We start from the raw sequence: 24694 nt of genomic DNA on the forward strand, positions 1-24694 counted from the left end.
GTCTCTGTCTCGGTGAACTCTATATAAATAATGTGGCACAAATTGTCATCAGAGCTTTGATAGGCTCTGATTCGTTCTCTCTTTTCTCACTTTTTTTTACTCTTTCCTCGCTTGGATTTTATGCTTGCCTTCATTTTTTGCTTTCCAGTCTTCTCTTTTCCAATTTGTTGTTCGGGCTCTGTTTTACTATAGCTAGCCTGAACAGTGTTCAGTTTTTTTTTTTTATATATATGACGGGGTATGGTGTGTTTGGGAATACTGTGCAAAACATGTTCTTAAAACTTTTGAAATTTTTTTTTGTTTAAAATGAAAAAAAATTTATGTTTTCATATTGTTTTGATGTGCTGATGTCAAAAATAATTTTTAAAAAATAAAAAAAAACTTCATAAATATTTTAAACCATCACCACTATCACAATCTTAAATAATGTCTATTCCTAATTTTTAGACCGGACAACATGGGCTTTGGGCTTTTTGGCCCATCATCTGGGAGAAAGACTTCCTTTCATGCTTTTGTAACTCCCTCCAGTCTCCAACGTGACTTCATAGCCTAACTTGACAGAGAACCTTACATTCTACGAGTGATAGAAGCATAGATTATCATGAGTGTGAGGAGTACTCAAGGAAACACATAGAACAGCCCTCACATAAGATTCTGAAAACATTTTTCGTAAGAAAGGCTCAATCCATGAATATGAAAGATCATGAAAAAGCTAAGAAATTAACCCGATGAACGTCAGCTAGAGCATCAGATTTGATGGAAAGAAGAAAAGGATATTGTGAAGGAATCTAAGGATTAGATAGGTAGGTGATAGCAAATTCTTGACCAATTCTCCATCTAATTCCACATCGTAAAATATCCTTGCCCGTTAGAATACTTTTCCAAGCCCATGATGAAGAAGAGGAACTAGCAGCATGCAGGAAATTATAGAAATGAAAGTATTTGCCTTCCAAGTAACTAAAACCCAGGCCACCTAACCTTTTCTTTTCACATAAATCTAACCAGCGAATCTTTCGTTCATCCTCTTTTCAGCCCTGCCAGACCTCAGATATGAGATCATTGATCTCCTTGCAAATCCCTTTAGGAAATTTAAAACATCTCATAAAGTATATAGGAATATAGGAATAGAGAAGCAACAGATTTGATAAATGTCTCTCGACCCATATCAAAAGTGTTAGAAATTTGTTTTGAAAAATATAGTTAATGGAAAAAATTTAATACAAATTAAAAGTGAAAAGTGACATCCATTCACTTTTTAGGTTAACATTTTATTAAAAAAATATTTTTCAAGAAAAATATTTTAACATAAACGTTAATTTATATAAAATAAATTATGATTAATAACAAATTGATCTCGTTAGCATGTTTGATAAACTCAAAAACCTTCCATAAATATAAGATTTTCTTGGAGATTATACAGTGGAAAGCAAAAGTTACAGTTAATCTCATGAAACACCAAAGGTTTTAGTGGCGAGATGCCCTAAACTAAGTAGGGTTTAGGCTTAAGTTACACACATGCTCACACTACTTAGACTTCAGGTTTAGGCTTGGTGTACAATAATTTTTAGGCTCATAAAAAAAAATTGTAAACTCATGAGTAAATAGTCTAAATAGTATAATTCCTCTTCCTAAATGGTTCATTTTTAAAGGAGAAATATCTTGTTATTTTTAATAAAAAATTGTTAGGATTTTATTTTTTATTATGGGTAATAAAAGCATAATAGTGAGAATTATTTCTATTAATTATCAAAATTAATTATGCATCAATTTTGGTGAGTATAAAATGGGCTTGAAGAGGAGATGTTTGAATACCAAGTAATAACTCTTCAGCCTTCCAAACCTTTGTTTTTTCAGCATTTTTGTGCTCTGATTTTCTTCACTCATTCTAGAACTTAAATTCAAGTTTTTCATATTGAGATTTTTTTAGTATTTTTTTCTAGTTTGTGAAATTTGATTTATAGTGCAACTAATCAAGATGGTGATATTGAAATTCTAGAAAACTGATTGCAATCAATTCATTTACACCAAATAATAAGCTATAAAGTTTTAAGAACGAAGATTTCAATCATTGACAACTACATGATATGCATTTCTTTTATATTTTAAGTGTTTCAACAAGTATATTAAATAATTTATTTAAGATATTTTGCATGCAATTAATGTTTGTCCAATAAAGTTGATCTTTAAACTTATAAAGCTATTCTGTATTTTTTATATTTGTGCTGATATATATTTCGATAACTTTACTATGTCACTTAGTATTAAATTAATCTTTAATCTTTATATTATACAAATTACCTTTACTTAAACCAATTACCAACATAACAACATGATTTTTATGAAATAAAAAAAATTGTGTGTTACAGAGCTTAAGAGAAAAAATGTAGTATTCTTGTGAAGAAGATGATTGCTTACCTTGGAGTTCAAGATTGTTTAGATAGCTTTGAACTTATGTGAATGTATCCATATAAGGATAGGATGGTCAATGTACTAGCTGTCTATAGTTTTGGACTACTCGAAGAAAAAGGCTCCGAGTGACAATTGACTTCTGTAAAGTTTTTTTAGGGTATGTTCTCTTGATGACGATAATAAGAGCAATCTTTAAAGCAGACATGACCAAGAGATATGCCTTCTTATAATACATGTAGTAGATTGAATATGAAAAGAGGGCAATGCATCTAGGGAGGGTAGTGATTAGCTTTGGGGTGCATCTACTCATTGAAGGTCTTGTTAGGCTCTATAAACATCTTGTGCCCTATATGATTAAGATGACACTGGACTTGTTAGGCCATCAAGACTTTGACGATCTCATACTAGCTAGCCTTGTCTTGAGATATAGTACATGGACCATATGATCGAGGGTATAGACCACCGACTCCATCAGCCACCCCCTTCCCTAGTCTTGATGGTCTGTCTAGCATGAAGACATTACTTGCCATTCCTTATTTCACAACCAAGGTGAAGTGCTTCTCATAGCACTCTTTTACCCTGTTCGTGTATAGTTGGGGTGATCCTTGTGAGGCTTTAAACGTGCATCGCCCAATCATTATTTATTAACCTTTCAATTATCTTATCGTCTTGCTTGTCTAGGTGTTTCATTATAATGGTTTGCCTTAGGGTTGTGACCACGTGATGGGGCGCAAGCCTAGAAGCCTAGGGGTTGGCTTATGAGCACGCCAAGGATTGTTGCCTTTACAAGGCCACGTTAGAGAAGAACGCCAAGAGGTGGTGCCATTATAAGGCCAAGAGGAAGCCACTTTCCACCATTTCCTCTCTCTCTCTCTCTCTCTCTCTCTCTCTCGGCGATTTCTAGTTCACACTAGTTTTTATCTTCAATTTTATCGTAGTACTACTATCTGTATTGAAGAGGTCAACTTAGCCGAGTCATTTATCATTGTCGGGGTTAGGAAATACAGACGCCCTGATAACTGAAAAAAAATCCTCTGATTAAATATGGTGCTTGAAAATTACAGTGAGCGATGGAGAGCTGCGAAGTGCTGCACAAACTATTCCTGGTGGGTTCTTTCAACCATTTTGCTGTACGGTAGAAAGAATCAAACATGGTGCCTTTCTACTGCAGTGTTCAGGAGTGGTCAAATTGCACAGCATGATGCAACAGGTGAGAGGAAAAGCAAGAAAAGGAAGCTATTATCTTGATTTCAGACACTGGCAATATAACAGATGAAAAACCATTAACCACGGATATGCCTTGTATGGCAAAGCAAGCCATTTTCCCGTTCATGAGAGAGCTATGAAAATTAGAATAAAATAAAATCAGCAAAATGCAAACCAGAAAAGACTCCAAAAAAGACCTAATGGTTTTGCAAATCTTTAATTCTCAAACGTTCTTTTGTTCTTGATCAGTTACAAATGAGCACCTCGATCATAATATTTGCAGCCATGAGTACTTGAAATAAAATCTACCTACGAATTCATTATTGGCCGTTTAATGTGATCCAAAATTACATTTGATATTCCCACGTAGGGAAAACCATGTATTACAAGATATACAACCTAACATAATCAAGAAGCATGGGAATACTATGCAATATACACGATTCATGTTACAAAAAAAATATATATTGGTGGGGTGCAGGATTTTATATACCCAAAACACTAACATGACTGTCTTAAGTCACAGCTCACTCAATTTTCTCGATCACTTCCAACCTGGTTTTTCTCTTCCAACCTTTCATTGCAGCAACGAGATTGATCAACCCAACAATTTGATTTTTGGTGTATTCCTGTGAGGAAAAGTGTAGTTGTATTATTGAAAGATAGATTGAAACAGGTGAAGTATGTTAAAAACAATAAAACAATTCCTCGGTTCCGGTGCAGAATTTTCTTACCGGGTGAGCACGAGCCCAGTGTACATACTCGGTTTCTGGAAGGTAGTAAGCCTGTATGGGTCGAGAGAATGAAAATTCCAATTAATAATCTTGATAGTGAAAATGTTCACTAGGCATTTCTAAGTGAAACGTGTATCCAAGAACCAAGGAAAATGGGTTGACCAAGGAAGCCTCAAGGCTCAAAGATCACTACTAATCATTTCTCCTCCAATATCTTCACATGTTTTTAAGAAATTGTGTCATTGAACATGCTAATTCTTACCTTTATGAAAGCTTCAACCATTTGTAATTTTGGCTTTACATTTACGGGGACAAAATGCTGGAGGCCATTGATCAAAACCTGAAAGGAATTTAGATAGCACTTAAATTATCAATTCTTGAGAGGTGCAAAAGGAGGTAGAGGCAAAATGGAAATCTTGAAAAATACAAATTCCTGTATGAGTTATGAAAGAACCTGAAGATCTAATGACATAAGAGCTCGTCCTTCATCACTACACCTCTTCACCCGTGATAGACCTTCTATGAGGGTTTCAGCAACGATTTCAACACCATATTCTGAAAGACGGTCTTGTGCCTATGAAGATAGAAATATAGTTTAGATTAGTTTGTTATTCAAGTTTTGGGACATGAGAAACATGTTTATTAGTACAAAATTAGAACATAATCATAACCAGGCGGGCGGAAGCTATTAGCAAAATAATATAAATGAAGATATTATTAGATTCCGAGAAGAAAATAATACAAAAGTCCTCCATGACAAGATGTAGAAAAGTACAGAGGAAGAAAGCAAAACCATAAAAAAAAGTACTGTAGTCCCACTAAATAATTGCTCTAAAGACACCCCTCTAACTGCCCCTAAAGTGGAAGACTGAAGACCACAAGTAGATTATTCTATCCCACATCTGCTGCCTTAGAAAGAGTAATATTGAATGTTTTTTGAACTGCTCTTCATCCACACATTTCAACTCGCAGCAAACATTCGGGAAGTGCACATTAAACATCCATGATTTACATGCATTTATTTTAGATATTTAGATATTTGTTTCCTCCTTGTTATCATCACAGGATTTTTAGAGCACAATAACACAGCAAAATTATGCCATTTATGATGAGGTAAGGCCAATGATTGGGAGGATTGTTAACCAAGTGGTTACTACCAGTAAATTAGCCAGCCTAAGAAACCCATTTATTTATCGGCATATGTGCACATACAAATTTATTCAAAGTTCTCGTGTATCCAGAATGTAAAACATCAACATCTTTTGGATGTTAATCTAACAAATATTGAGTTAGCAAACAAAAAACAAATGATGAGCATCAAGTTGTAAATTCTGTATTCCAAATTTTACAAAATGCTGCTCCTCCAGAGATGTGAACCAGCCATTACCTCTTTGTGAATTCCACCATGTGCAAGCCTCGTTTTATAGTGCTTAAACTCTCCCAAAAGTAAATCAACATACCTGTCAATATAACTCGTATGAGAGGGATTATAAAGTGATAGCAGTGATAATTATTGTAAAAATATGCTCGGTACCTATTAAAGAATTGTAGGAGATATCATGTAGTCCACAGATATCAAAAATCAAAACCTAACATAATCAACATAAAGGACTAGTTCCATTGACTAACATGGGTCAAGCTAAAGTTGAGGGAGGGGGTGTCACAGAGGACAAAGCACAAGAGGCAAGGACCAAGGTCATGACCAAAAAAAGCTCCAAAGTAAAGTTTTATTATCAAACAAAAACTCCACCCTAAGCCAACCAGAGTAAGTGAGCAGGACAGTGAATCAAAAACTTCAATTGATAGCACAGAATGCAGTACAAATATTATAAATAAATAAAAAGGAAAATTGTAAGTATATTTTTTTTAACATGACTAGAAAATGTTGCAAGCTAACCTACCTTTGATTTATGAAATTAACACACTCAACACGCAGTTTTAATGGAAAAATTACAAAAGAGATTGATGATATCAAGGTCATTAAAAGCATGGAAGTTGCAATATGCTCGAACAATATAAACGAGCATATAATTATAGTAAAAGGGAGAGAATGAAACATACCCATTATGCTCTAGACCAAGCTCTTTTACTTCCCACTTAGCATTAGCTATCCGATCAACATACCTGCTAAAAAGTGCTTTGCATCAAAGATGGTAGCAATGAACCAAACAAAAATTTTGACTAAAAGGTAACGAAGAATCCAGTGGAATCTTGAGTTTTGATTGTATTTTGCTTGGGAAACTGATCATCTTGTTTTATCTAGGTACAGTTATCAGGATGTCCTTCAACCCGACAAATAACTAACATATTTTGTAAACAATCCCTATCACAGATAAAGCGATTAAAATCTGCATTTGCTTCATGTTTTCACAGCTCACCCATTTGATGCTGCAAGTCCTCCTTTAGCTGAGTCTATTAAAGTCAGAATTTTGTTGTCTCAAATCATGTGTTCCTCGTTAAAGAAATTTACTTTGTTTGAGTTTCCAGACTACAGCTTCCATTTCTGATTACGAATGTTTTATCTAATTACCAAATATATTAAATATGATAGTTATGCCAACTTCCCCCAGCTGAAACTTTCATGCCCTGTAAATAGGTTTTTCTTTGCACATTATCCTGCATCATACTTCACTTGTCTCCAAAATTTGACTCATGATCCATTCACAAGCTGTGATTTTTATTTAAGTGGAATCAGGCTGTTTCCATTTTATGTTATTTTCAAATTTCAAGGGCTAGTAAGGTTGCTCGTATTATTGTTATTTGACTTCATTTGATATAGGAATTGACTTGCCATTAAAAAGGCTGCTTTAAAGAACCTTTGAACAGTTGACACAGATTAGCAGTTCCATCAAATGCATCTTAAATCAACATAAAAGTCATAAGTTATCATCCGCAACGAGAAATGCTGTTGGAAATGGCTTTGGGCATCCAATAGGGCTTCATTAAAATTATTCAGCTCATTAATCCACAAGAACATCCGATGATTTAATTAATATAGAAGGGCTCAATCAACATTATTCAGTTCTAAACTTACCCATTAATGTGAAGAAGTAATCTTGCAGTGGTCCGGTGTAAGTGCTCTATAACATCTGGTACAGAGTCCACCTGATAAAAAAAATAACCTACTTGTCAATAGAAAAGGAATGAAAATATCTATTTCTAAATTAAGGACCAAAATAAGAACATCATGTAAAAACCAAAAAAAAAAACTTATAAGGAAAGATTACCCTGAAGTTTAGCAAACAGGTATATATGATTGTCCAAACTTTGTTATAGGACAACTTCACTTATTAGAGGGTTGAATAGATGAAAAGAGAACATAAAGAGCATGCCTATTCAAGTAATGGGCAAGTTTTATGGTAAGAAATGTAGGTTATTGGGGGGCGATCAAGTCCTCCCTCTCTCTTAACCAACAACAATCTCAAAATTTAGATGCTTCCACTCCACCATCGCACATTTCCTTTTCATTGACCAAACCCTATACAACCTAGCAACTGGAACCATCTGAACATGATGTGCACACATGGATAGATAAGTAAACTCCCAGGCTCTAGTATTCAATTGCAAAATTAATTTACTTTCTGAAATTCAGATGGTTTTTCAGCTATATTAGAACATGGAATAATACCCAGACAAACATATTTCATACTAGTGTCCTTTTCTCCTACAGCATATATAATGTCAAAATATATGATTCCGATTATCCAATTTAACAGCTCATTAATACAGTATCAAAATAATTTTTGAAAGATTTCAAAAAATTATGGCTAATAAAAATGCTCCAAAATACAGAAACAAGGAAATATACCACGAGGACAAAAAAGTCTTCCACTATAGCTGGATTATTTTGAAGAAGCATTGACTGAAGATGGGTTTTAGATCTGTGTAATATTTGAGCAACAAGAGATATGGTATCAGCAGCAGCACATCTTTCCTGCAACACAATGGTCTATTACTGTAGGCATACTGATTACAGAACAGTTCTTTTGTAAATTCAAACAAACAAATTTAGCTGATAGCAATTAAGAGTTTTTAATAATCAAGAAGCCACTGCACATTCATTGTAGCTATATATGTATTCATACACATGCAGCATACGACAACCCATTGAAATGCAAGATCTGCTTTTGATAGTTTTGTTATACAAGACTGAATCATAATGTGATAAGTTTCATTGTACAGGATAGCATGATAATGAAAGTGACAATAATGGCCATTGGGCATCCACGAGAGTCAAAACTCCAATAAACTTGCCAAACATTTTACAACACTAATTTCCTAATATTTATGAGCTCAACCTTCTCAGCAGGGCAAAAATGCTGTCAGTGTCAAGGCCAGAACAAAAGATCCTTTTTCTTAGAGAAAATAAATGTGTCCTGTGTAACAGAGGTGGATGATTCTCCATATGTACAGACGGGGAAAAAAATGCACTGATCTGCTTTCTACAATCAACGGCATATCATGAATACCAAACAAGTTATAATTGGCTATTGCATGACCCTACTTCAGTGAACATCAAGAACAGTGATGATCTTTATCCTGGTCACTACGCACTTCAAAGTCAAAACAGTTGCACTGGGAAGGGCACACTCTCAATGTCTACTTTGATGTAGGTAGAGAGAAGCATTAAGAGAGAAGAAAAAAAAAGTCAAAATCAAACAACGAGCGTTAGGTTACACAATGACCGATGGGTCGTTCACAAATGATATCCATACCAATATCACAGACCTCATTGCTATTAATCTTGATTTTTTTTATTTTGTTTTATTTATGCTAACTTAGTTTTAAGTGTACTATGCTAAATTGCTAAATTATTTTTTTTTTAGAAATTCTTAGTTTCAGGTATACTAAGCTAAATTGTTAAATTATTATCATATAAATGAGATAAGCAAGAAAGTATTTTTCATGAAATTAAGAACTTAGTTATTTAAATTTTAGTATCAGTATTTATCTTTTCTAGTGAAATTACAATACTAGGAGCATGTTTGGCTGTCTATTTTTCTAACTTTTATACTTTACTTTAAAAGAAAACAATAAAAAAGCGTTTGATTAGGATTTTAAAAATCAATTGCTTAACTTTTGAGAGTGGAAGGTTAATTTTATAAAAAAACAGGTTAAATATATATAAGCTTCCACTTCAAAAAGCATGAGAAGTGATCATTTTGAAATGGAAGGCTGATTATTTTATTTAAAAAACTAAAATAAATATTTTAGAATTAACGAACCCAAATCATTTTTTCTTTATATATAGTAATTAACTAATATTTAATTACAAAGTTAATAACATTAAATATATTAAAATTAACTAATCCTAATTATTTTATTCCAAGTATATTAGTTCTCAGCTTATAATTAAATTATTTGATAACTATGTTTACTAAAAAAACCATGTAAGGTTTTTATTATTGTTTCTTTTAAACTTGTTTTTATATGATATTTGTGTTTTTTTAAAAAAGAAATAATTTCTTAAGCAATTCATATAGTTTTTTAAAGAAAATGTTTAATTTTAGTTGTCCTTAATGGTAATTTAATTTAAGTGATTTTACTAACAACACAACATAACAATTCATTACCAAACAACTTGATGTGTTTAATCAAGCATCCCAGCACAGAAGAGGTCAAACCAAATCTAATACTAGCATGAATGCCAATATAACCAATGTACCACGATCACAAACAAAATTGCAACAGTGATTCTAAACCAAGGAAGACAAAGTACAGGATAACAGAAGGCAGGACAACTTAGGGGCAGTTCTGGATGAGACTTTTAAAGGCTGTTTAGGGTTGTATATAGAGGCGTGAACAGTAATTTTTGGAGATTTTAGGCAAAATCTTTGACGTGTTATTGTTATAGGGTTGATTAGGTATGCATGAGAGGTTGTTTAGGTCTATTGATGAGATGTTTTTAGATTAGATTGATGGGGTTTTCTTGGAAATTGTAGAAACTATTTGTCACACTAATAGGGTTTCTATGAGTCACACCTAAAGGATAGAAATACCTAAGCTTCACACCGATGGTTCTTAAAAGGTGATAGATTGAGTCACAATCAAAAGCAAATTGCTAGAATTTTATTCATCAAATGTTATTAAAATATTGAAAGATTCATTATATAGAGTTGATATAGTACTCAAAGGCCAACATGGACTTATTTTCTTATAAGAAAATACTTATTATCTATTTAGAATAGGAAAAACCTAATAAAGGTAATTACTTTAGAACTAGTAGAATACAACGTACTAAACAAAAACTAAACTAAGACAATTTTCCAGATTTCCCAGCAGATCAGGATGTTACAGAAATAACCGTGACACAAAGGAACATTAGTTTTGCTTCTTTTGATATCTCCATCAGGGAAAACCAACTGGTGAAGAACTATAGGGATGGAAAACAATCTATCTATCTATTTATTGTCAGTCCCCTGATCATCAAAAAAATGGCTCTTGAAACTTAAGAAATAGAAGCTTTTACATAATTCAACCATAATTGAATTATTAAATAGAAAACCCAAACCCAACACTACTCAATAAGAAACAGAATGCTTTCGATAAAAACTACTTGACAGAAAATAAAACAAAAAAGGCTCGAAACAGTAAAATTTATAATAACTGTAAAGAAAAAAAATTATTGAAATAAATCCTAGAAGTCTTTCTTGGTTCTCCATCATCATTTCTTAGGGAAACAAAATTTTGATTAATTCAAGTACACTCTCGTCTTGTGTAGGTGGCACACAATGGATTGGAAAATATTTCTCTATTCAGAAAAAAATTACTTTTGCAAAATTATTCTTGCATAAATACCTTGAGACCAAAGGATGTGGCATGATTTGGAGGACTAGCCGGTGTTACATCTCCATGCATATATGTACTCAAAGACGTAGGGGAAGAGGATGAAACAGGGGTCAGCTGGGGCTTTATCCATTGGTCACAATCTTGTGTAATTCTGGATATAGCAGTCTTCAGCCGATCTGGATACCACAGACATGAATTATGGGTACTTAGTTCAAAATAGTAGCAGCTGATTAGGGGTGAAGGAGCATATCAGAATTGATCAACATGGAACAGGATGGAATTTTGGAGGAAAAAAGGAACCCTTACAATTGAGAGGGTCAGATTTTCCATTTGAATTAGAGTTCTGCTGACCAAATGTTTCAAACACAGAATAGAAGAAAATCTCAAACAACTGGCATATACCCTGCAAAACTATACTGAATCAGGAAAAACAATTTAGAGGGGAAAAAAACTATAGATTTTTAAAGTTAAATAAATAGAAGACAAAGAATCAAGAAATGTAGACAGTATAAAATACCTTAAAAAACTCAACATTTACTATTTCTAGTTTCTGCATGAACCTTGCATACTTGTCCATTGATCTAACATCCACAATAAACACAGCTCAATAAAGCACAATTATGTATAGTTGCAGGTTATAATATCCACGTACAAATAGTTATTAGTTAACAGCACAAAATGGCTTTGCACCTGAGAAGACAGAGAGATGATCCTGTCTGTGCAGATATCTCATCATCTTTACAATGTGAAAAGTTACTTTTAGGAGCTTTTGGTTTTGAAATTCGACTTGGGAGTTGACTGTCCTCATCAATGAAGTCTGCAAGAAGATCTTCATTTTCATCTTCTGAAACAGGAGTTCCATTTTTATGACTTGCACCACCACTATGGGGAGACGCCTGATCACCGTGATAACTATCATTAGCATGTCCATCATATTCACCAGCAGGTGCCCCATTAAGCAGGGATGAACTGTGGCCTTCCACTGAAGTGGAGATTATTTTTGGAGAAAATGGATTTCCACTTTTAATCCAAGAGGTAAATCCACTCTTTTTGATAGTGGCATCAATGGAATTCACTGATTTGTTAGAGTGATGCAATTTTGCATTTGAAGAGATACCATGAGATGGAACTATCAGGGCAGCCCCATTGCCAACAAGCCCAGCAAAACTAATTGCTTGGACTGTATCTGGTGGCAATTTCAGCCAACTTTCCTTTTCCAAAACCATTTTGAGTGCCTGAAAAAGTTTTAAGAAAAAAAATTATATTGTTTTTCCAAGAATTAGATATTCAGAATTTAGATAAGAAATTTTATTAGAATCACATAAAAGCAAGTTATGTTAATGTGACAGGACAATAAATAAGAAACAAAGTGAATTTATTGACTAATCAAACTTTACTTTGAAGGGGGGTAATAAAGCTCTGAAGGTAAATGTATCATACCTAACAGAGCAGGGATACGAGCAAAGAAAACTAAAATTGTAAAACAAACTAACCCTGGCAACAACTTACATGAATATTTTGCCGATGAAATGCAAGAAAATAGTTCTCGCATACAGCCTTCAACTTCTGTCTGAACTCAACTGCTTCAACTCCACAGAAGGCTTCCCCAGCCAAGATGAATACATTCAAATCTTCATAATTTTTCAAGAATTGGTGTGTGCTCATAGAGCTAATAACTGCAGAAGAAAGCAACACTGATACTCGGCTTGTTGTAAGCTGCCAAAGATTCTTTCGACCTCGCTGAAGTGTTTGTGAAACAAATGCTGTCGCATCTTTTCGCAGATGATACCAAGGAGATCCACTGATTGATGCTTCACCGCCATTACTTCTAGTTTCATCTGCATCAAAATTGGAATCTAAATACATGTACGTTGTTGTAGATTCCTCGGTAGGAGATGAACCAAGCATTCTATCTACAGATTCACGGGGAGATCCATTGCTTCCTAAGGAATCCTGCTTCATGTCAGATGTTTGGTATGCCGAATCCTGTAAACCAGTGAACAAGTTTTGAGGATAAATGAGAGAAACAAACACGTGAACAGAAGAAACAACTGACATTGCAGAACCAATGTTATTTATAACACTACATAAGAAATACAAAAAATACCTTCTGACTAAAATAGATTCAAGGGTGGAAAAACTTGTCTCTGGTAATCATGGAAGCTTTCCAACTCATACTGCTTCTATTATCCCCGTGATTTCGATTAACAGAAAAAAAAAATCTTGGTTTAAGAGGCTATGGGTTGGTGTAAAAGATCTACATTTAAGTTGTTTAGCTTCATTTCATGTAAGAATTCTAGGTTTTCCAGAATTAATGCGCCTCATCTATGATTGGTAATAATGTCACCATAAAATGTGTAGTGAGAAAACAAAACCAAAATATACTATTACTAATAAAAAACTAAAAAACAAGGCACTAGATGCAGAAACAACGCACAAATGATTAACAGTCCAATATGATCCATTAAATTAAATGACAATCCACAACCGTTACACAGCTAGTTTAGAAACATATTTAAGCAACCATCCAAAGTTTACAAACAAAAAAATGGATAAAGATAGATAGGGAAAGAAAGCTTTAGGGTACTCAATTTAACCATCAATGTTTGCAAGCCCTGACCTTGTTGTGGAGAGGACTGAAAACATCCCATAAAAGTAAGGAAAAGGAAAAAAATAAAAATAAACAGGGTATATAAAGAATATAGTCTGACCTTGTTCTCCAGCTGGAAGTTCATGATTTCATGATAGGAACTAATCAACCTGAATAAGACCGCTAATGTTCTCAACAAACACTGCCTGAACTTAGATTCAGGTATCTGAAGGCTTAGATCACTGTAGGTAAGTCTGGAATGAAATGCACAAAAAAATTATGTAACATATAAAAATAATTGAGTTATGATGGATTCAATACAGAAACAGTTAAAGTGAAAAGAAAGTACCTACTGTTCTGCATCTGTATTTCCAGATCCTGCATAAGTTAATCAGTTATCTGAGTAAAGTTTACCTTAGGAAGATAGTTGACATTAATTTCCATGGAGGACTAAAAAAGGAAAGAAATTTTGAAGGGGAAAACCCTGTGAAGAAGTTGAGATTTTAAACAACCTCAACGCATGCATCAATAAGCGTGTTGGTGCAGAGAGAGATTTTGGACTGGAAATTCATAACTGAGCTATCTATATCTTGCCCACTACTGATTATATGAAACTGATTTCACTTATAAAATCATGCTCCATCTGAACCAGAGAAATTGTCATATTTGACTTTTCACACATATTAATAATGTTATTAATTGATACTCCATATCATCAATTTTATCCATAATTTCTAAAGACCCCCTTTCCAATTGTAGGTCTCCTGTAAAATGAGCTTTAATTAGGAGCACTGTAGGAAAATATGTGACTTAATATTTCGACCAAACAATCATTTTGGGACAAACAAAAATAGAAAGGCAGACAATTTCTTTGGAACAGAGGGAGTAATTAGTTGTACCACCTCCTGCACAGTATTCTTCAACACAGAGTGGGTTTCTGATAAAACTTCCTGCATATAGAAGCTTTGCAACTTTTCAGCAAGACCAGGGATATCTCCAATTAAAGCATATGCATCAACTACCTGTACAAATTGTAACAATCTATCATTTGAATCTTCAATTTTGCACACTGCTAGTGGTTCTACTGATTCTTCAAGTTCAGTTTGCCAAGATAACATACTTCGAGTCTCTGACTACTCATGTCTATTATTCATAAAATAAGGGGGATTGTGAGAAAATGTAAAACAACATGAACCTAATACAAGGGTGAGGGGAGAAAACATAAGTTTTTTTTTAATACTACCAATCCACAATTTTGTTGCAAAAGTGTTTCTTGTTTAGGTGCACATGAGCTGATTCAAAACTCAAATACCTAATGTCTGGTAACAAGAGAATAAAATGTTAACCAAAAAAGAGGAGGAAGAGAACATGGTTAGACAAGATCAAGATAAAGCTATCATTTTTTTCTCTCAATGGTCTGATAGTTATGCAACAGATACAGCTAACCCCCCTCCAGAAAAACCCAGCTGAGCTAGAGGAGCACACATGGTTAGATAAGATCTAGAGAAAGCTATCATTTTTTCTCTCAATTTTCTAATAGTTATGCAAGAGATGGAGCTAACCCCTCCAGAAACCCCAAGCTGAGCTAGAGGAGCAAAATCCATTCCTCAGTTTCTGATACAACGCCCCAGAAATGTTAACACTTAAACTATCATTTTTCAGTTGATTGAGGAAATGATGTCCCGAATCCAGAATGATGGTTACATTAAGCATACACATGACATTCTATAATAATCTTGTGGAAAAATAAAAACTCATTAACAGTTAAACTACCAGTTTTCAGTTGATAGAAGAGATGACGTCCCAAATCCAGAATGATACCACTAATCATATACATGAAATTTTATAAAAATCATCTTGTGAAAAAAAAAAAGCTACAGCAAAAACCAAAAAAAAAAAACACAACATATAGCATTGAATAAAACAAACCACTTGTATGAATAAAGTTACATGAAAAAAATATATATATAAAAATAGCAATTTTGACAATAATATGAAATTTGAATAAGATAAATATCCTTTACACAACAAAGGATCAATATACTGACTGTTATATAACTCTCCTCCTTGAACTCCTGGCACACTCCCAGCAAAAGGGCATCCAGCTTTTGAAGGGTTCTTCCCAACCAAACCTGTATGAAAATCAAAACCAGTTACAAGAATAGGGAAAAGTTGCTCAAGTATAACTGTCTGTCACCAATGTGAGCTTCAAGTCACAATAAATCAAATGGCGAAATAATGAAGCATGAGAACGAAAAAAACTGGGAAACAGCAACAGTGAACTTGGATTTCTTGATATATGCATTATTAAACGTAAGACAAAAAACAAAATAAGACTAATTTGGTTTGAATGATAGATGAGTTTTTTGTTTAAGCCAAGAGAAAAATGTATTAAAATAAAAAAGAATCACAAAAGCTTGATAAAGAATAGTAGTTGTATGTTTAATTCTTATTTCTATTCACCTCAACTCCACGGCTCATCTCCTGTATTGCTGGAAGCTCTGAGAAACTATCTAATAGCTGTAAATACTCAGATAGGACTTGGAATGCCTGGGAGAAAAACACAATTTAGTGGAATTCTCTGACACAGCAAACAAGAAAATAGACCACATTTTTCGCAGAGAAGGAAGGTTGAGAACTGAAGTCCATAACACCATAGGATACCACTAGCAAAAAAGATGCATTGACCAACCTTGCAGTAATTTCCTTTTTCAACCAGGGATTCAAGTGCCACTTGCATGTCCAATGCACGATGAAGCTCAGTTAATACTGCAAGCATGTCCTGAAAATGGAAAAGGTGTTTCATAATTCATACTTATCAAATGCAGCTCCAAACATCGATATATTCTTGATTGAAAAAATAATCCACAAAGAATGAAATGTTTAGATGTTATTACTAAGATATCCAGGAAGATGAGCATACCAGGAGAGTTTGTTTCCTTTTGGAATTACTATTCACTACAAGATCCCTAGAAACCTCATTCATCGATGAAGTCAGGTGCCTTCTACCATTCTGCAAAACAAAATGATGGATATCCAGATCCGGAAAGAGAAGCAGTGGTGACAATAGCATCCTCAAAAACACACACCCACATCATGAATTTAGAAGGGAAAAAAATAGATGCATTTCTTACAAGTATCCTTCTTGACTAAGGCCCTTTAATCATTAAGGAAAACACCACAGGAATGCTTACCATGCAGATGACATTAGCAACCTTTAAATCTTTCTCTACTTCCCTCACCAAATTCATCCCCTTCACTGGCCAGAAGCAAGTATAAACATCTCATTCAAAAGAAGGACTACACAGACTTTTTTCTATAATTAAAATTTTATAATTTCACTCCAAGCTTTCTTTACTTGATCAATATAAATGCATGGAAAAGGGAAATTACTAAAATGACAAAACTTAACTATATTATATAAGTTAATGTCAAGGTACATGTACAACAGCATCGCATAAACTCATAAAAGTGCCGAAAGCATTTAATGCACAAATGGGAAAGGAGGTTAGCAAAGATTAAGAACACAAAACTTCTCAAGATAACCTTGAATTAGATATGTGACAATTAATAAATGTACATGCAAAAACTTAATTTGATCAAAACAAAATATTAGCAAAATTTTCATGTCTAAATGAAATCTAATAACGCCTTACCCATTACTTCATGATGCTCCATGACATGAAGAGATAAACGCTCTGCTACTCTGTCTAGTTGTGCTAATCTAAGAGTGGCCTACAAAAAGAAGAATCCATGTTGAATTGCAGTCAGTTAATTGCAGAAAAATATTTGAAAAAACAATTCTGTGAAAAGACAAAGTGCAACAACATATTCTATATGGTAGTTTAGACTGGTAATGAGCTTTAAACATGAACAAACAACTATGGCGTCTGCAAGTGCATGGAATTCTGTGAGTTTAAAAGGGACATGCACTGGCAGTACAAGAAAAAAATATAAGCCATAATAGCAACAAATAAAAGCATAAACTCCATCATCACACTCTCAACAACATTATACTTGCCCTTGCGTTGTATAAATCTATTTACTATGCACAAACACAAACACAAACACAAAGAAAGAATGATCATGGAAAACTCCTATCAAAGAACTAGTTCGTAGAATTGGATTCAGACTAATGTCGTGCTTGTGCAGGTTGAACACTCCTTAAATGCACATACTTTCAACCACATTCTTTTAGGTAAAGATCTAAGTATTGAAAATCACATTATTTATCACTATCACCCTAAAGATTCGAATGAGCTATAACTTTAGAGTATTTGCAGTACTTTAATTAACTGAACTGAAATTAGTTCAGTTCAATGTCAGTAGTTTACATGATGTGGAATAAGCAACCTAAAGCAGTGACAGTGGTTGCAGATGGCAGCGGTGATGACAGTGTTAGTATCAAACTTAGCAAGAGAGCTGGCATTTACTAATATTGTTTGACTCCTTCATCACCATTTTGTCACCAGTTACCATCCCTATTATGACCACATTACATCTTATTGTGGTGTCATCGATGACACCACAATAATCAATATGTCTTTTGGCAATGATGGTGGCAGTGACAAGCACAGAAACAAATGTAGTTATGTGCCAACTTCGGTAAGAATAGTGGTGGTAATTGATGGAAGTGGCTGTAGAGGAGAATAGGACTCAGATAAATATATCTCAATTGTTTGCACGGATTTTTTTATTTTATTTTTTTGGGCATATGGATTTTGAATTCCATGAGAAGTGAAAGTCAAAAATATTTAAGGTGATGAATTCCCAGAAATTCTAAATTTGTGGCTGTTGTTTCCAATACTTATCCCAATTTAGGTTCCATGCACCACCAGAAATCAAACTAATGTAAAATCAACTAATGCATTTAACATGGAATTGGTTGTGGTTAGAATGCATGGCACAAGAAGCATCCAAAAAGCATAATAATGTGGCAAGGCATGCCTCTTGTATCATCATGAACAGGTCCACTTTAGGTGCCCAAATACTAGAAATAATCCTCACGGAAATGCAGGCAATGTAATGGACATTATCATCACTATGAAGTCGTCATCATATTCTTAGTGAGTACCAAATAGAGCAACAAGCATAGGAAACTAGCTGAAGATAACCAAAGAACACTTATAATTTTAGGTTTGTTTATAAAGTTTGTCACATAATGTATGTGAGTTAGAATATCAATAAACATAATGAACATAGGAAAATCCCAACCAATATTCACCAATCAGGTATCAAGGCATATTATTTTCCCTGAAGAATATTGACTAATCATCAAATTCAGTTATGGAAAATTACATAAATTTTGGGCCAAGCTAAACACCAAAGTTAACACATCATATTTTACACATACAGTCTCAAATATTTCCTCTTTTAGACAAATAAAAGTAGAAGTAGATACTAGTTACAAAAGAATGTAAGAGAGCTCCTCCAAACTTTCAAGAATCATCAATAAAAGGGCAAAAGAGTTAGTCTGCGTACTCCAACAGTATAAGCCCTTCCGTTTGCATATTTATGGGGTCTATGGATATTTATAATAAGCAAACCCCATGTATACGTGGTAGGAACAACCTCAAAGAGTACCAGATATTTCTCTTCCATTTATGTAAGTGAGTATCCTTCACGAATTATCTAACATGGATACAACATGACAGACACAACATTGCTTGGTATAATTTACATGCAACTTTGAGGCCACTTTGTTTTTATACTATTCATGATTTCATGATTGATTAAAACAATCATTTCTCTACATGTAGAACATACAATGATGACATTATAATCCTACATACCATCAGATAACACAAAAGAAAGACCATCCAATTACCATGCAATATTCAGCCCACATCCTGTGAATACATCCAAAGAGAGTAAAATATCAATGATATTTTGCTAGAAGTACCTGTTCCTCAAAATACGTTAACTCGTTTTCCTCAGATGGAACATGCTCTAGAATATGCCTAACTGGATCAAAATCCTGCACATGATGATGCCCAACAGCCTTTTAATAAATCAGCACAACATTAGCTCAATGCATACTCAACCACCCATATTCTAAGAAACAGAAATAAAATTGAAAAGTTCAGTAAGAGTGTAGAGGGCAAAAGAAATTTTTTTATAAACGAACATTATATCAACTAACTGAAAAGTACAGCAAAATCATGTTGTATGGTGGCTCATCTTCCAAATCATGAAAGCAAAGAAAAAAGAAAAATCATAAACAAGTAGCCTGAACCAGCTGAATATCATTATCAGTCAAGAAAATTCCCCCAAAAGTACCAAGCATGAAACTGAAAAGTAGGGAGAAAAGCTACACATCCCACAAGAATTTTCTCCAGGTGAACTGATTCTTAAAAGTTATAGCATTAATCTCCAACCAAGTTCTGAATAAGACAGCAGAAATGGCATATTCCAAAAAAAGTCTTAAAAATCTTTCCTTTCCACAAAACCCACTCATAGTTCGAGACAAATACAAGAGTATTGTCATCCAAAAACATTATATGCTCAGAGTTACATGTAATCCTTCTTAAGTTGCAGAATCAGCACCTACAAAGCAACTTGCCGAGAATATTAAGAAAACATCTTTTGCTCACTAATGCCAGCATGTGTAGCTTGGTGTTATGTAGGATTAAACAAAAGCATATATAGCATTGCCTCCTCAAATGGTTGCCTGTCAAATAAGGAGCTGTCATAAAGACCATGCTATTCTCAACTTGAGCAGTAGCAAGGTAATTTTATGGTAACACAAGTTAGGATAAATAATCCCAGTTTTGGCACCTTATTTAATATCTTCCTTCTTCCTTGCTAATAGAAAGGACTTGTTGGAACTGATCTATAAAGAACATCACTTCTAGCTCTCAAAAGTACCCCTTCCCCCTGGGTTTCATGATATCAGAACCACTGTAACTAGCAATGACTGAGGCACACATCTCTCTTGTGGCTAGACAATGACTGATTCTGAGAGACTCCACCTATGTCCACAAGATTTATCTGTGGCCAAAAACACATAAATTAGCTCATTTCTCTCAATTAGTCAATTGGGAGCCTTTTTATATTTGTTTGGTTTATTCACCCACAATTTGATAAGTAACAGCCAACATCAAAGGCTACTCAACCAGTTAAGAGACTGCATATTGTGCCAGTGTGTCAACGTTTGACCTTTATTATCTAATAGGTTTTTCTCTCTCGATGTTATCAGATATTGAAAGCAAAAGGTTCAGATCCTCTCTTCATCAGTATTATCAAAAGCCAACTTCACCATTAGCCACTCATGTCTCCTGATCTCAAATCGAGCCAACACAAACATCATAGCTAGATATAAAACACTAAACCAATATCCAATTGGTTCAGGAGCAAATGACCATGAAATAATCATGGCATTTGAGGACCATGTTGATGGTGTCATATGGGAAACTTTTTTATCTCAAAAAGAGCTATCCAATCTTAAGATCCTTAAAATGACATCACCATTTGATTTGACAAATTGATTAACTCTACAGACATCTGCTAGTGTGTGTGTGTGTGTGTGTGTGTGTGAGGAGAGAGAGAGAAGTGATTTTAAATCAGAAAGTTATTGCAGTCTACTCTGTGCTTAAAATACTCTGCAAGTTTGCTTTAAAAAGTGGTAGACAAGGAAACGGAAAGAAAGCAAACAATCAATGTGATTTTCTGTGGTTGGAGAAGTGAGAAATTTTGAGGCTTTGGAATTCAAAGTCTCACAAGTGAAACTCTTTTGTGTGATTTTGTTTTAACTTTTCAATTCTTTAAGCAGTTTATTGGTGTCACGTGTATCTGCTAGAAGTGAAGTTGCCACTGCTGCAAGAAATTCAACTTTTTTTCTTCTGATTGTGCTTTTCTTAATTAAAGTCATTCAATTGTTTACTTACAATTATCTTGCGACATTAGACTAATAGAAAAGAGACAGATAAAGGTAAATGGAAAAATTCCAAAGGGAGCCAAAGGTCTGAGCATTTGATACCATGATTGATTAAACTCTTGCACAAATAAAAAAAAAATTCAAGGCATATCATGAAGACGTGGAGTAAATTAGAAAAATAGCTAGTGATGTTCTATCAATAATTCTTGCTACAAATAGACTAGCAGCATTTTCTGATAAATAAACCATGTTCATAAAAACAATATTGACATGCTACATAGAAACAGAAGAAAATTTAAAGCATGTAGGAACCTCTTCATAGAAGTCTTCTTCCAGCTCCTCCACCATGTGACCTTGTGGTATGCTTCCATATATTGATCGTAGTTCTTCAGAACTTGAAGGAAGATTAAACCGCTGATGAGGAGGCATTCCTGCAAGCACGCGAGCAACAGCAGCTGCTGCTGCAGCTCGAGCTGGAACCTGAAAGGGAAATAAGAATCAAAATCTGCCTGTATGACTTGTATGACTTTAGCAATTTGAATGAAAGATCTCCTCATAAACAGTGAGGATGAGTTAATTTCAGAGACTGTTACTAAATTTGTTCCGTGAAAATTATAGTCTATGTGAATTGTTCAAGGGATGGTGAGCCAATCACTCACAAGAGTAATATTTTACAACCAGCTCAAGATTGAACCAAAGAAACCTCTTGCTGGTGCTGTGGCACTAAAGCTCAGAAACTGAAATGTTTCAGAGATTCAACTCTTGATAATATGTTCAGTTACATTTTTTAATGAAAACGGAGTTTTCAATGCATAGCATATGATGAGAGCTACTGGATGGGTGTTTACATAATATGTTGAACTGTTGATGAAAATATTCAGAGTTTTTTACCAATTTGCTGCCAGAGTTCCGCAAGAAAGTTGGTTAAGGAGAAGTTGAAAGTCAGGGAGAGAGCTAGAAAGAAATAGATCTTTACAAAACTCTACTAAAGAGAACCCATAAAGAAAAACAAGAAACCAATAAGCGTAAAAGGAATCTGCAAAACAAATAACCAGAGTATTATCAACAAATTATTGCTCCCTGTTCCAAAGATCTGAAGTCTTTATATTAGGCTCCTTAAATTAGTCAGAAAATAGCTAGAGGAATTAAAGCAACCCTATTGCTGTAATCAGTACACAAGTAGGTACATCTCCATGTTCATACTTCAACTAAATATATAAGCATCTTACCAATCCCCTTCATTGTAGATATGCTCCCACGGCATTGAAGTAAAAATGGTAAAAGTGCCATTCCATTCAGCTGCCCTTTTATTAAAGAAAACCCTACTGATCAACCTTTTTTTTACGAGATTGTCAATAGTCAACATAATCCCACACACCAGTTCCTAAAAGAACAAAAAGAGAAGGGGGAAGAATCAACCTTAGAAGGAACAACTGCCTTCCAAATAGGTTCAACAAAAGATAGTTCTATCAACTCCACCTTCCCCGTCAAAAATAAAAAAAAAATAAAAAAACTCCTCAAATAACAGCATGATTAATACAACCCTTTCAAGACTATGTGCCTGTTTAGGAGTGTGGTAAATATTATTTTTCAAAATGTTTTTCGTTTTAAAGTGTTTTTCACTTGAAAATACATCAAAATAATATTTTTTTTATTTTTTAAAATTTATTTTTGACATTAACAAATTAAAACGTTTCAAAAACACAAAAAAAAAATTTGGAAGCTAAAACTAATTCAAAAATTTTCAAAACTACAATTGGACCGCAATACCAAATACCACCTACCTCCAATAAAGACAATCTTTCTTCAGGAATCTCCAATGCATCACAAAGCATGTCAAGAAAAATAGCATTTATTCCAAATTCCAATCTCGGCAGAACTCCCACAAACAGCACTAACACCTTTAGAGTTAAATAAAGCATTCACATCCCTAACTAACAAGAAGACCTGAAAACTACTCCGATCCCTAACTAACAAGAAAACCGGAGAATTACTCCTCTACTAGCGACATGCCCCACCAAGAATCAAGCTAAAAAGAGCAACATTTCCACTACAAGCGGCACAAAATCTTTCAACCATTTCTGATAAATCTCTGTTACGCATACCATCACCCTTCCTCACCTCATTCGAGTTCCAACCACCCAAAAAAAAAAAATTTGGAAGTTCAAGAATTGCATTGCGTTGCTAGGGTTCACAAATCACGATTAAATAAAAAAAATATAGAATTTAAGCTTTCCAAATAGAAATAATCAAAATAACAAATACAAAAGGCATCAATTTCAAAAACAAAACGGATACCTCAGGTCGATCAATAGTGAGAGGCAAGAGACCGAGAGATCTAGCAGAGCGAACAGAACTCAAAATCTTCTCACCAACTTTAGACAAATCCATTTCGCCGCTGCTTCCTCCTCCTCCTACTCCTTGTAACAATAAAAACGGAACCAAAAAGAATAATCTGGAGCGCTCAAATCCAAAACCAACACCGTCTTCTCCTAAATCAGCATTTAACAGAAAAGGATTCCCTAACACGCTACCGATTGGGAACAGATTTGGCTGCATTTCAACTCCGAACTCTGAGATCTAACCTCGCTACTGCTACTGCTACTGCAACAATACAACATTTTAATTAAACACTGTGTGTGTATTTATTTAATTTTCTTCTTTCGATCGAGATCTGATACTTCCTTTTTTGGATCGGAGAATGTGAGTTTTCTTGGGAGTGAATTTGGATTTCATGTTCTCTTTTTATTTCTACCATTGGTATTGTTATATGTTGATATCATGTATTTATCTTTTGAAGACTTTTCGTAGGTGTTAATGCCTGGCTGACCTTTGAAAAATGTTACTAGTGTGTATATAATTGTTGTAAATGTATAAAAAAAATATTTTAAAAAAAAATATTTTGATATTAATATATTAAAATAATATTAAAAAATATTTTTTTTTTTCAAAACTATTTTTGAAATCCAAAAACAGACCCTCTTAATTTTTTTTATAATTACGTGTTGGGTATCCTATTTAAAAGTTTTTTTAATAGAAAATATTTAAAAAATAAATTTTTAAAAATTATTATTTTTAATCAAAATATTA

At 34.0% G+C, this 24694-nt stretch overlaps 1 protein-coding gene across 2 annotated transcripts; it reads right to left on the reverse strand.

The window, feature by feature from the left end:
• Positions 1-3797: 3797 nt before the first annotated feature.
• Positions 3798-24411, reverse strand: LOC7473002 (uncharacterized). 2 transcript variants are annotated; one of them, XM_024585340.2, is made up of 25 exons: positions 23903-24411; positions 21917-22084; positions 19631-19705; positions 17385-17463; positions 16923-16987; positions 16652-16741; positions 16421-16510; positions 16192-16278; positions 15777-15860; positions 14631-14750; positions 14078-14106; positions 13850-13982; positions 12648-13124; positions 11829-12373; positions 11656-11719; positions 11445-11541; positions 11148-11314; positions 8158-8283; positions 7384-7454; positions 6411-6476; positions 5737-5809; positions 4804-4923; positions 4612-4689; positions 4350-4400; positions 3798-4244 (listed from the first exon to the last, which is right to left on the reverse strand). In XM_024585340.2, the coding sequence occupies exons 1-25, from the start codon at positions 24161-24163 to the stop codon at positions 4143-4145; spliced, it is 3318 nt and encodes a 1105-aa protein (XP_024441108.1). In that variant the 5' UTR covers positions 24164-24411; the 3' UTR covers positions 3798-4142. The 2 variants fall into 2 exon arrangements, with proteins under 2 accessions (XP_024441108.1, XP_024441112.1); XM_024585344.2 differs by having other exon boundaries at positions 6411-6473; positions 23903-24410.
• Between the last annotated feature and the right edge of the window lie 283 nt (positions 24412-24694).

The sequence above is a fragment of the Populus trichocarpa genome, chromosome 1 (assembly GCF_000002775.5).
Source record: "Populus trichocarpa isolate Nisqually-1 chromosome 1, P.trichocarpa_v4.1, whole genome shotgun sequence".
Taxonomy (NCBI): domain Eukaryota; kingdom Viridiplantae; phylum Streptophyta; class Magnoliopsida; order Malpighiales; family Salicaceae; genus Populus; species Populus trichocarpa.